Genomic DNA, 14,961 nt, shown 5'->3' with positions numbered 1-14,961 from the left:
CAACTATAACTCACTGAGAAACTTTTATCATATCACAAAGAGGGAAATTAATTGAGAAAACTTGTTGGACAATGGACATTAGCCTACTTGCAGTAGGCTAGTCACCTTCACCTATCAAATAACCCGGAGGGTCGTTGGCACCACAGACAATCTGTCAACAAGCTCTCTCCATCTCTCTCTGTCCTCGGCACGAGTGAGTCCACTCTATTACACAATGGAAAGAATTACAGCATATTGCATGCCTCTCACAAACACAGCGATTGCGAGACGGGAATCTGATTGGTTTGAATGATGTAACGCCCAGGCATTGCAGGGCCATACCTGTGAATATTTCTGGTGCTTAAGACTGCCCAAATCCTGTTTGCGCTGGCATTTTGGGGGCGCAGATGATTTGGCATGGCTCTAATTTGCGCCTGCGGCAGGTGCCGTGGACGTTTCCCCATCCCCGCCAAGAATTGCATCCCCACCATATTGCGGGGCTGTTTTAACTTAGAAAAAACAGGGAGGTCACGTCTACCCAGACAATTATATCACTTTTAAACAGTTAAATTTCTGTATAAATCATTACAATATGCTCCCGTGAGGTGGGGATGCGTTTGGCTGCTGCCGGGCGGGGTGCAAAACTCGGCATAACACCTGGACACCTGCGCAAGGCGGACTGCTATTGTTAAGGCATGCAAACAGGCACGCAAGCGCAAATAGGGGATGTCGCCTGTACGAAGGTAGGGCCCCTGGACGCTAGCAGTTCCGGCTCATAGGTGTAAAAGGCATTGGGATTTTTGTATGGGGATTTCGGTTAAATGCATGTAAATAAGGTCTGTGATTAACAAAAGTTTATGAAACAGTGACGTTTGTGTTCAGCAAGATAATCTTCACACATGAGGACCACTTTTATGACTTTTAAAGTGTTTGCTGAAAATAACGTTTAAAAAAACGTATGTATACATTTTCAAAAGTGTTCATTTTTGAAGATTATCTTGCTGAACACAAACTTCGCTGTTTCATAAACTTTTGTTAACCACAGACCTCATGCCAATATGCATCCCTGCGGTACTCTATTGATAATCTCTTTGTTCTCTCCTGTGATGAAGTACTCACCCAATGATAATTTATTTGTTCTCTCCTGTGATGAGGTACGCACCCATTGACAATTTATTTGTTCTCTCCTGTGATGAGGTACTCACCCATTGATAATTTATTTGTTCTCTCCTGTGATGAGGTACTCATCCATTGATCATTTATTTGTTCTCTCCGGGTGATGAAGTACTCACCCATTGATAATTTATTTGTTCTCTCCTGTGATGAAGTACTCACCCATTGATAATTTATTTGTTCTCTCCTGTGATGAAGTACTCACCCATTGATAATCTGTTCTCTCCTGTCCTGTGATGAGGTATTCACCCATTGATAATCTCTTTGTTCTCTCCTGTGATGAAGTACTCACCCATTGATAATCTCTTTGTTCTCTCCTGTGATGAGGTACTCACCCATTGATAATCTCTTTGTTCTCTCCTGTGATGAGGTACTCACCCATTGATAATCTCTTTGTTCTCTCCTCTGATGAAGTACTCTTGGTCCGGGGTGATGATGCACAGGGCATTCTTCTGGCCCGTCTTGGGTTCGGCATCAATGACGTCTGTGCATAGGTTCATGTTCACCGTGCCCTGGGGCAACGTGCTCGGCTGGGGGACAAACAACACCCACATTTAACTGCTAGCCTGTATTTTACCCTTTGAACTTTAATGATGTCTGTGTGGAAATATGGCCATTGTGTATGTCCAAACCTTTGACTGGTAGTGTACATATTCACTGTAGTATTATATGTGCAGTGTGTGCAAAATAATAGCAGATACAACATAAATGAAAAATTTTGATTTTTGGGTGTGTGTGATTTTATAGAGGAGCTTTCACTTTCTTAGGGGTTTGTTTCCAAATGACACGGGTGGCTGGCCGCCCCAACTAAACACTGATATCACTGGTAACACATATAGTTCAAAACTCAAACAAAGATGTTTTGAGTTGGGAAACATGACTCAGTAATGTACCATATTTCATAGTCTTCATAGGCACAATAACTCTCTTTCAGTCCTTGGGTTTCTCTCCTCTGCCTTTCTTGCTTTGAGGACACATCAGTCCCTTGGTAGCTCTGCTGCTATCAAAAGCTCACCATGGTAACTGGGGAAATCTTTCAGTTGTAGCGCCTACTGAGTGAATAGGGGGGATGACAGCGATGGGAGGCTGGACTAAAGCTGCTGTGTGGGTGAATGTGTTTGAGCGTGCGACCAGTGCAGATCAGATCAGAGGGCCATGTCTCTGTTTTGTACACTAGCTAGGCTAGGGGATTAAACAGCACATTTCTTCTACTTCTTTTCAGAAGAGTCCCAATGTGCTACGCTGACCATGCGATGCTAATAATAATAGGTCTGGCTTGGCAATATATCAATATTTAATAGATAACGTAATATGAGATTGATATTGTCATATGAGACTAGATATCGTCTTAGATTTTGGATGTCGTCATAATACCGAGATGTGGCATAAGAAGTTATCTAATTTTCTGAATTTACGATAATGTTCTGGCTGTTCTATTCATCATCACAGTTAGGGGTGGGACGGATCAGAAAACCCACGGATCGGATCGCGTGACGGATTTTGAGCCACGGATCACGGATTTTTCGGATCAGCAAAAAAATATATATCAGATTTTTTCTCTCAAAATTAGATTTTCGATTAGATTTTTTTAATACTATTATAATTCTCTAACCATTTGTTGCCCTGCACAGCTCAAAAAATATTTTTTTCTCATAAGTGACACAATGTATGCTTTTACTCTGAAGGCACAACAACCCAACTTCCTGTTTTAGGTGGCACTGCTATGCCTAACTTCGTGGCTGTTGCTTGCACCAGTCACATGACACGGGTACAGACCTACAGACCAGACCAGGTCAGTCTGGAAATATAACGTTGATGCTACGTTAAGCTACTCAGTGGCCCCACGTGTTGTTTTGTTGTTATGTGTCCTAAGTAGGGGTGTCACGATACACTCAGTTCACGATACGATACGCATCACGATACTGGGTTCACGATAACGATACGATACGATACGATTTTAACAATATTTTTTTAAACTTGAATAATGACAATATATGACTGGAAAAGTAGTATTTTATTTGAAATGCACAAATACAAAACATGCTGTTGTGGGAAATTGTTATTACAATAACAACTAGAAAAAACATGAGATTGGAGATAAGGCTTATCTTGAAATAGAATGAGTTACACCGTCACTTAGATTTACTTTGAACTAAAAGGTTTCTCAGCAGTATAAATTCTCATTATGCATCTTCAGTTTTTCTTCAAACTCAAACAACAAGACTTTTCTTAGTCTATTTTTTATGCATCTTCAGTTTTTCCTGTCAAGTAAACAGTTTTGCCAGAAACTCAATTGAATGGTTTCTCTCCTGTATAACTTCTCATGTGTCTCTTCAGAGACTTGTTCAACTGAACTACTTTCCACACATTGAACTTCAACAAACAAAGACGTTTCTTTGTCTACTTTTGAAAAAAAAAAAAAAAAAAAAATCACGATATGAGATTTCATCTCAACGATACATATCGTGACGTTTTACTATCGCGAAATTTCGTGGGACGATATATTGTGACACCCCTAGTCCTAAGGCAACATTTCACCGTCCGGTGATAATGTGTTTGTGAAACGTGTGCGCGCGTGTGTGTGTGTGTGTGTGTGTGTGTGTGTGTGTGTTGTGGCTCTCGTTATATTGTGCAGCCCGCAACACGCTGATCGCATTCCTGTGCTTTTTCAGAGGTGTTGAAATAAGTTTGTGTGACGCTGTCTTTAGTAGCCACTAGCCACAGCCTTCAGAGAGACTTTACAGCAGCGACAAGGGATGAGGAAGCTCACTTGTGCTTGCCATGATTATGCCTGTCTGTGTCTGGCTGCGCTGCAGGCGTTCTCATACACTAACGTTAAACGTTAAATGAAACGAAGGGGGGGGGTCGGCGGACCATTGACATTCCGAACCGCGTTCCGAACCGTGGGGGCTGATCCGTACGGGTCACGGATTATCCGTGATCCATCCCAGCCCTAATCACAGTCATATAATACTACAACATATATCTACATCCATACATCATATCTATCTATCCATATATATAATTGAAGATGTGGACTTTGTTTCAAGTTGATGTCACACACACACACACACACACACACACACACACGGAGGCTTTGTGAGAAGACTGATCAGTGATGTCACACACACACACAAGGAGGCATTGTGACAAGACTGATCAGTGATGTCATAGGGGGGCACACACACACAGATGATGTCATCAGTGATATCATAATGGGGCACAGACACACACACAAGGAGACATTGTGACATCACTGCGCGAGATGCCTAGTACTAGACATTTTTATGAGATTACATGATGATAATACACAAACACAGAATATCTTTGGACTGTGGAAAACGGAGCACCCGGAGGAAACCCAGGTAAACATGGGAAGAACATGCAAACTTCACAGAAAGGACCAGGGTGGAGATTCGAACCCACAACCTTCTTGCTGTGAGGCAACAGTGCTAACCACTGAGCCACCGTGCCGCCCTAGATAACTATAATCCACCCCCTTCCATCTCTGGTGCACAATCTGATCAAATAAAATGCTAAAACAATCCCTTCCATATTCCTTGGGTTAAAAGGACAAAGGAAATACAGACCAAACCTGGTAGTAAAACCAGAAATGATGTTCAACCAGCCATTTAACAATAGACCAGCGTAAGCTTCATCTGTACACGTGTAATGAACTCATTGTTATTTCTACCTGATCACTTATTGTCTCGTCAACATCAGAGAGCAGAATTCCCCTAAACTTCCTCTCAGCCCGCCGTGCCTTCTGTGCACGTCTGGTCTGAATGGTGCGGCGTTGTTATCAGGCTTTGCTCGGCTCTGCCTGCTACAGATGTAAAACAGGTGCTGCTTCCCCTCTCCAGCTCCTTTTAAGGCCATTCAACACAGATCCAGCTTTATTCAGATCTGCCTGTAAACCCCCGGGGGCCAAATATGGCAATTACACTGGGTGGCACTTCAGAACAGGGAGGCTGCGGGAGGATTTGCTCCACTGGAAAGAAAGTAGAGAGTTTAAGAGAGAGCGTCGTCGTCGAGGGTGCTTAGTGCTGCAGAGGGCAGGGGGCCGACGACTCCCCAACCCTGCCTTGGGGGTAGGTCCTTGCACATAGAGTCAGTTTTTTCGTCCGAAATTGACGCACGGAAAAAATAAAAATACGACCTCATTTGTGTCAATCATCATTGACACACCGAGTCCGACAATTACGTCCGTCATTTAAGTTTTCGGACGAGGTTCGATTTTCTGCGTTTTTCCGCATCCATGAAATCGTTTTGACAGGTGTTTGACCACCCAGAGCTGCCGTAGTGTTGCTATTCACAATGAAAAATGGCATCGGAGAAGTTAATTCAGTTCGTCTCCCAGCACAAAGCATTTTATGGCAAAGCAGGAATACAGAGATTCGGAATTAAAAGACAGAATGTGCCGGGTGATTGCAGACCAGCTTGGAATGCGGGACGCGGTGTGTGTGTGTGTGTGTGTGTGTGTATGGGGAAGGGGGGGGGGGGGGGAGGAGAGAGACAGAGAGCCACACAGACACACTGCCAGTTGTGGATCAATAGGATCGCGGTAGTTTTCTTTTCGTTGCGAATCTTCGCAACGAATATTGGATAATTAACGCATCGGACTCAGTGGGCAAGGTATCTGTGCGTGACGTTTTTTTCCCGGATGACGGATTAAAAAAACGCAGCGAACAATTCGGACTCTGTGTGCAAGGACCTTAACTCTCCTGCCATGTCAATGGCACGAGTCCATTGACAAGAATAGGGCCATATGATTTCCGACGGAATCATGGAATTTGGTAATAAAAATTGAATCAACTGTAAAACATGGAATATTGCAGAATTTTCCATAATTTGGCTGAAATTGATAAAAGTAGGCCTAATTATAAAAATAAGAATTAGATCTAATGATCGTAGTAACATAAATGATTTCATAATGATAAAATAGGCCTAGAGAAATTATTCCGTTTTCGATTGGGGTGTTTTGAGAGGGGGGTTGGATAGAATGCACCTCCTGCCTGGACTGAGGGATAGAATGCTCCTCCTGCCTGGACTGAGGGATATAATGCTCCTCCTGCCTGGACTGAGGGATATAATGCTCCTCCTGCCTGGACTGAGAAATAGAATGCTCCTCCTGCCTGGACTGAAGGATATAATGCTCCTCCTGCCTGGACTGAGAGATAGAATGCTCCTCCTGCCTGGACTGAAGGATAGAATGCTCCTCCTGCCTGGACTGAGGGATAGAATGCTCCTCCTGCCTGGACTACATACACAGACATCTTCAACCAGTCCCTCTCCCTCCGACGAGTTCCCTCCTGCTTCAAGGCAGCAACAATCATCCCCATTCCCAAACAGAAAAAAGTGACCAGCCTCAATGACTGGCGCCCTATAGCCCTCACACCAATAGCCAGCAAGTGCCTTGAAAAGCTGGTCATATCAAAGATCCGTCCCACACTCCCCCCGGACCACGACCCGCTGCAGTTTGCATACCGCCCCAACAGGAGCACAGCGGATGCAGTGGCACACGTGCTCCACACCGCCCTGTCCCACCTGGAGGGGAAGGACACCTATGTGAGAATGCTGTTCGTGGACTACAGCTCAGCATTCAACACCATAGTACCCTCCAGGCTGGTAAGCAAACTCAGGGACCTGGGACTAAACACAGCGATGTGCGACTGGATCCTGGACTTCCTGACAGACCGCCGCCAGGTGGTGAGGGTGGGCAACCTCACCTCCTCCCCGCTGACCATCAGCATAGGAGCACCCCAGGGGTGCGTCTCCAGCCCCTTCTGGTACGACCTCTACACCCACGACTGCGTGGCGACTCAAACTTCAAACACCATCGTGAAGTTTGCAGACGACACAGCAGTCGTGGGGCTGATCTCGGGGGGCGACGAGACGGCCTACAGAGAGGAGGTGAGGGTCCTGGAACAATGGTGCCAGGACAACCACCTCTCTCTGAACGTCTCCAAGACCAAGGAGATCATTGTGGACTACAGGAGAGGGGGGGGCACACACCCCCCAATCACCATCAACGGCACAGTGGTGGAAAGGGTGGACAGCTTCAAGTACCTGGGAGTCAACATCCACCAGGACCTGACCTGGGCCGGCCACACCGCCACTGTTGTCAAAAAGGCCCAACAGCGAATACACGGACTCAGGCGCCTGAAGAAGTTTGGGCTAAGGAAAGAAATCCTCAGGGACTTCTACAGAGGCACCATTAAAAGCCTGCTGACTGGCTGCTTCACCGCCTGGTACGGGAACTGTACCACCATGGACCGCAGGGCGCTACGGAGGGTGAGGCGCGCGGCCCAGCACGTAACAGGAGACGAGTTGCCAGAACTGCACGAACTGTATAACCAGCGGTGCCTCAGGAGGTCCCTGAAGATCATCAAAGACACAAACCATCCCCACAACAGCCTGTTCTCCCGGCTACCCTCAGGGAGGAGATACAGGGTTCCAAAAACACGCACAAATCGCTTGAGGAACAGTTTCTTCCCGCAGGCCACGAGACTCCTAAATATGCACAAATAGTGCAGTAGTCGTACCGCAGTACCGTACTGCAGCTGCTACTATTACGGATGCCTAACGTTTAATTGTAAATTTAAGTGTATGTTTAATAAGGTGCCTAACGTTTAATTGTAAATTTAAGTGTATGTTTAATAAGGTACATGCTATTTGCACATGTATGTATAAAACGTCGAATTTGGAATGTCTGAACACGTCTAACGTATGCACATGACATGTGCACCTATGTGCAATGAATATGCCACTGTCGTATAAGCCACCGACTTGTCTTATTGCTTATAAGATGCCTATTTCTTATTGCCTTATTGCTGTCTTATTGCTTATTGATGCCTATTTCTTATTGCCTATTACTTATTGCTGTTGCCTATTTGTACTATGTCGTAAACGGAGTCCACTGCACAAGAATTTCACACGTGGTACTTGTACCATGGAGTGACAATAAAAATCTTGAATCTTGAATCTTGAATCTTGAATCTTGACTGAGGGATAGAATGCTCCTCCTGCCTGGACTGAGTGATAGAATGCTCCTCCTGCCTGGACTGAGAGATAGAATGCTCCTCCTGCCTGGACTGAGAGATATAATGCTCCTCCTGCCTGGACTGAGAAATATAATGCTCCTCCTGCCTGGACTGAAGGATATAATGCTCCTCCTGCCTGGACTGAGAGATAGAATGCTCCTCCTGCCTGGACTGAAGGATAGAATGCTCCTCCTGCCTGGACTGAAGGATATAATGCTCCTCCTGCCTGGACTGAAGGATATAATGCTCCTCCTGCCTGGACTGAGGGATAGAATGCTCTTCCTGCCTGGACTGAGAGATAGAATGCTCCTCCTGCCTGGACTGAAGGATATAATGCTCCTCCTGCCTGGACTGAGAGATAGAATGCTCCTCCTGCCTGGACTGAAGGATATAATGCTCCTCCTGCCTGGACTGAGGGATAGAATGCTCCTCCTGCCTGGACTGAAGGATATAATGCTCCTCCTGCCTGGACTGAGAGATAGAATGCTCCTCCTACCTGGACTGAGGGATATAATGCTCTTCCTGCCTGGACTGAGAGATAGAATGCTCCTCCTGCCTGGACTGAAGGATAGAATGCTCTTCCTGCCTGGACTGAGAGATAGAATGCTCCTCCTGCCTGGACTGAGAGATAGAATGCTCCTCCTGCCTGGACTGAGAGATAGAATGCTCTTCCTGCCTGGACTGAAGGATAGAATGCTCCTCCTGCCTGGACTGAGAGATATAATGCTCCTCCTGCCTGGACTGAGAGATAGAATGCTCTTCCTGCCTGGACTGAGGGATATAATGCTCCTCCTGCCTGGACTGAGGGATATAATGCTCCTCCTGCCTGGACTGAGAGATAGAATGCTCCTCCTGCCTGGACTGAGAGATAGAATGCTCCTCCTGCCTGGACTGAGGGATATAATGCTCCTCCTGCCTGGACTGAGAAATAGAATGCTCTTCCTGCCTGGACTGAGGGATATAATGCTCCTCCTGCCTGGACTGAGAAATAGAATGCTCCTCCTGCCTGGACTGAGAGATAGAATGCTCCTCCTGCCTGGACTGAGAGATAGAATGCTCCTCCTGCCTGGACTGAGGGATAGACACACAGGGGAAACAACAGACAAACATACACACAGGCCCTGACAACACATAGAGAGAGGGCTGTCACAAATATAAAGGCAACTTGTTGCTTAGAAACTGGCCTCTGCTACTGGCAGCAAAACAAAGGAGATGTATCTGCCAAGGCTGGCATTCAAACGCAGATGAATTATAGTGGGTTTGATCTCTACACAACCGATCCAATCCCATATCCTCTGATTGTGTCTGACTTCCATGGGGCTATTTTTAGGTCCGCAGCGGGATATTATTAAAAGTAACGACTTTCTCACAGACGCTTCTGAAGATTTCAGCCTCTCTGACAAGAGGCAATAAAACACAACACGCGACTGAACTACACAGAAACAATATAAGCCATGGTAGACCTAGACTGAACTACACAGAAACAATATAAGCCATGGTAGACTGAACAACCTGACACAATATAAGCCATGGTAGACTGAACTACACATACACAATATAAGCCATGGTAGACTGAACTACACATAAACAATATAAGCCATGGTAGACTGAACTACACATACACAATATAAGCCATGGTAGACTGAACTACACATACACAATATAAGCCATGGTAGACTGAACAACACTGACACAATATAAGCCATGGTAGACTGAACTACACAGACACTATATAAGCCATGGTAGACTGAACTACACAGACACTATATAAGCCATGGTAGACTGAACTACACAGACACTATATAAGCCATGGTAGACTGAACTACACATAAACAATATAAGCCATGCTAGACTGAACTACACAGACACTATATAAGCCATGGTAGACTGAACTACACATAAACAATATAAGCCATGCTAGACTGAACTACACAGACACTATATAAGCCATGGTAGACTGAACTACACATAAACAATATAAGCCATGGTAGACTGAACTACACAGAAACAATATAAGCCATGGTAGACTGAACTACACAGAAACAATATAAGCCATGGTAGACTGAACTACACAGAAACAATATAAGCCATGGTAGACTGAACTACACAGACACTATATAAGCCATGGTAGACTGAACAACACTGACACAATATAAGCCATGGTAGACTGAACTACACAGAAACAATATAAGCCATGGTAGACTGAACTACACATAAACAATATAAGCCATGGTAGACTGAACTACACAGACACTATATAAGCCATGGTAGACTGAACTACACATAAACAATATAAGCCATGGTAGACTGAACTACACATACACAATATAAGCCATGGTAGACTGAACTACACAGACACTATATAAGCCATGGTAGACTGAACTACACATACACAATATAAGCCATGGTAGACTGAACTACACAGACACTATATAAGCCATGGTAGACTGAACTACACATAAACAATATAAGCCATGGTAGACTGAACTACACATACACAATATAAGCCATGGTAGACTGAACTACACAGACACTATATACAGTAAGCCATGGTAGACTGAACTACACAAACAATATAAGCCATGGTAGACTGAACTACACATACACAATATAAGCCATGGTAGACTGAACTACACATACACAATATAAGCCATGGTAGACTGAACTACACATACACAATATAAGCCATGGTAGACTGAACTACACAGAAACAATATAAACCATGGTAGACTCAACTACACAGACACTATATAAGCCATGGTAGTCTATCAAGCCAAATGTTTTTCATACTAAGCAAGTACAGTATACGGAAAACAAGCTACAGAAAACAATTACATGCTAAAATCTGAGGTATTTATAATTGCAGCCCAAGCTCAATAGTTAACTGTTTAACACTTAAAAAAAAAAAAAAGATTTAAAACTGTGTGAAAAACCCAACTCAGCCAGCTTTAGAATGAAGTGGAGTACACCCACTCTATAAAGGAGAAGTCCTCCAGGAGGATTTTACAGGCCAAAGCCAGTGGCAAGTCGTGTTGGAGAGCGCAGCAGAGGCTGCTGTTTTATACGGCATATGTGCCTCGACACGCAGCGCCCTCCGTCAAAACCTCCCAGCGCTTAACAGACAGGAAGTGCCTGTCTAGCTTCTCCCCCCTTCTCTGCTAGGGCGGCCATGTTGGAAATGCTTACAGAAAGTCATAAAGCAGCATCTTGGAATCAACATGTGACAGATGCAGTGAAGAAGGGAAGGTATGCTTGTGTCACCATACCATTCCATATGTGATATATGGAGGTCACAATACGATGTCATAAATCAAACTTCAACATGATGATGATGATGCTGCTCCACAATTCTGTTGATTTCTGAGACACTAATCTTTCTAGAAATGGCTGCTAGAATGTAAGCAACAATTGTAAAACGTCATTGCAAAGTACAAATAATATAATATCACTGAGCATTTATGAAATTGTGATGGTCACGCATCTCATTTGCAATTACGTACTACAGCAGAATAGAATGTAACTAATATCGCGATTCATTTTTCTGCCCCACGCAGAGGTTGCATTAGACTTTCTCGTTGTCTGTCATTTTCACAGACAGGGAATTTCGATATAACCTCCCATCCCTAGTGTATTCACCTTATGTATTCCCGCCCACTTGACCCATTGTATCACGAGTTCCTGTTCAAAACACCGGCTGTTTTACCTGCTCAAACTAGTCTGACTCACATGGTCAAACCTAGTTTGACTCACATTAGGTTTATGAGTCACAGGAAGTGCAAATAAAATCGGAACATCCGATTGTATTTACACTTCCTGTTAGTCTCTCAAGCCAGACAGTCTCTTCTACATAAGGTGAATACAGGATGAGGTGGCAGGTTAGACCATGTCACTGAATGACAGAAGTGCTTTTAGGAAGGACAGGAGCTGTGCTGCATGACCATTCCTCCCCCTTCAATGTGTTCTCGTGGTCATTGACCTTTTAACCTCAATGCTTTCCGGGTGGTCTCACTCAATTTCCATCTCTCTCAGCAAATCTGTTTCTCTGCATCCCACTTTTATGGTCTCTCTATCCGCCCAGACATTTAACATGATCCCTTACGCCACTCGTCTCAGGCCGCCTGTGCAGCGTTGTAACCGGGGTTAGGAGTGAGACTTCGGGGGAAGGGACCTCCGTTGGACGTTTGAAGCAGGATTTAGCGAGGAATAGGCCTAACTCATTTTAAATTAACAGGATTACACTGTTGTGAACTTGTGATGTTGGTCTTAACCATCAATATCTGCTCATTTCCTTATGATTGTCATATTGATTTCAACAAGGGATGCACGATATGGATTTTTTTCAACCGATACGATAACTGATAAATATCTGCTTCTCCTGGCCGATAACGATACGATATTCTGATCATTACAATAAAAACAAATATATATATATATATATAGTTTTATATATATATATATATAGATTGTTTTAGTAAAGTGTATCACTCAATTATAGTAAAAAAAAATAAAGGCTTTTATAGAACCGAAAGCCTATGACTGCTTAGTCTAGTCTGCAGATAAAACTCAATGACAAAAGGCATAGTCATTTAGACGCTATTGTCATGTTACTGATCTGTTTGGATTTTGCATTGGGGCCAGTTCTCACTTCTCAGTGAATGGGGCAGGCAAGTTCCACTGGAAAGTTCCACTATAAACCATCATCTGTGTTGTTTCACTTTTTACTGAAAAATGCTGCCATCAGATTAAAGAAAAGACACTGTGATGTTGACTGATGCTTTTTATTTAATGTGCGTGTTTGTTTTCCTACTGGTCTCCAGCTCTGTCCAGCTGCATATAGCTAACGTTAGCTCAATAGTCAATAGTGGGTCTAGGTCCGTGCTAGCTTAATAACGTTAGCGGGACGAGTTATAGAGACAATCCCTGGACGTTTCCTTTTGGGTAAAGGGGTTTCTATTAATGAAGAGAGAAGGCAATTTGCGATTGTGGCGTGTGAGCGTGTGAAGAGGTTAAATTGCGTGACTCTCACGCTCAAAAGGTGAGACTTTGGCAGCTCTGGTTGTAACCCCTCTTAACTGCTCCCCAAAATGTCAGACCGCTGGGACGCATGACCACCCGCCTCGTGCGCAGCATCATCAGAGCTGGGTGCTGCGTGTGGAATGTCTGGGTCTGGGGCATATCTGAGCGTTTCCCCTGTGGTTTTGAGGGGCGAGCGCTCCCTTTCTCCTGCTCTTTGTGGTCCTGGGGCTCCAGGCTTGCTGTAGTTCACCAAATAAGGGCATAGGAGAGGAATGCTGTGGAAGACCAGAGAGCATCTCTCTCTCTCCTCATGGTTCAAATAGTTCAGCTTCAAGAGGCCACCACTTCACATGTACGTAGCGCCCTGGTGTCTACTGGTGGAAAAATAGCAGCCAATGTCCTCACTCCCTGGACCTTGGTCTTCAAAATCATTGACGAATATAAGAGACATTCGCGCTTTTCCACGACAATAAGATCTGGTAACTTGGTGGGGACCTGGCCATTGTCCTATTCATTGTTCATGTTTGCAGTGTTTCCATCTATACCCACAAAATATCAGTTGGTTGCCTGAATTTGGCCACCTCGGCTGGCTCAGAGTGGAGGAATGACTAACAATCACTTTAAGCATAATAAACAGCCTCATCCTAGACCATATTGAGCCTTTTATGGAGACAGGCACACAGAAAACCACAGTTGCAATACTGAACATAAAAAATACAAGCAGATCAAATTACAGTCGTAGACAAATAAATGCCAGGGCATTCCAGTCTAGTCTGACAAAATACTAAACTAAACAAAAACAAAAAAACAATCTACATCATCTTACAAAAATAGTGTAGTAGGAGTGAGGCGAAAAGAGCAACCTCATTATTCTTAATGGCAACTCCAATGATCAAGCATCCAAATAAGCAAAGAGTGTGAGCAAAAACGCGTGTTCAATCTGATTGATGTCAGTGGGTAATAGGGCTGGCACGGATCAGAAAACCCACGGTTCGGATCGCGTGACAGATTTTGAGCCACGGATCACGGATTTTTAAAGCAAAAAATAAAAATAAAATAAAATCTCAGATTTGTTTCTCTCAAAATTAGATTTTCGATTTCAATTCGATTTTTTAATACTATTCAGTGTTTCCCCTAGAAACATTTTCAGGCCTGGAGGGATTTCGAAATGTAACCCAACTGGTGGGGGCCCTCACTGGCGACGCTAAACTTATAGCTAACCTGTTCGCATCTACAGTATGTTCGCAATGGCATCCCAAGTATCATCATACTATTATGGGATGCGATGCGACGAACAGTTGTATTACGGGATGTGCGTTTCCCAGGCAACGACACACGTTGACACGTTTTGGAACAGCACTGCACACTGGCACAATGCTCCTAAAAGCAAAATGCTTATTGTTTTGAATGATTTGGCATCTTCTATTACTGTCAACACTGTCAACAACAGTATTGTTGTATTGTAATAAAATGCCATAAAGGTTTATTGAAATTTTGGGGGAAGCAGAAAAAAAAGGGGGGGGGAGCATTTTTTTATGGCCTGGCGGGGGCGCCGTTGGCCTGGCGGGCCTGCCAGGCCTGTAGAATGGTACGGGAAACACTGCTATTATACTTCTCTAACCATGTGTTGCCCTGCACAGCTCAAAAAAAAAAAAAATCTCATAAGTGACACAATTTATGCTTTTACTCTGAAGGCAGAACAACCCTTCCTGGCTGTTGCTTGCTAACCTGCAGTCACTTGAAACGGGTA

The 14,961-nt window shown here is 44.2% G+C and overlaps 1 protein-coding gene across 3 annotated transcripts in view; it reads right to left on the bottom strand.

Moving 5' to 3' along the window:
* LOC310774390 (myosin phosphatase Rho interacting protein) overlaps positions 1 to 14,961 on the bottom strand; it is a 102,151-nt gene that overhangs the window by 49,213 nt on the left and 37,977 nt on the right. For all 3 annotated transcript variants that reach the window (XM_083634455.1, XM_083634454.1, XM_083634456.1), the window contains exon 4: positions 1,531 to 1,682. In XM_083634455.1, the coding sequence (XP_083490581.1) occupies positions 1,531 to 1,682 (152 nt within the window). The remainder of the gene's footprint in view (positions 1 to 1,530; positions 1,683 to 14,961) is intronic.

The sequence above is a fragment of the Poromitra crassiceps genome, assembly GCF_964638095.1.
Source record: "Poromitra crassiceps genome assembly, chromosome: 4".
NCBI classification, from domain to species: domain Eukaryota; kingdom Metazoa; phylum Chordata; class Actinopteri; order Beryciformes; family Melamphaidae; genus Poromitra; species Poromitra crassiceps.
The sequence above is the reverse complement of the archived record's forward strand: the minus strand, read 5'-3'. Positions and strand labels throughout refer to the sequence as shown.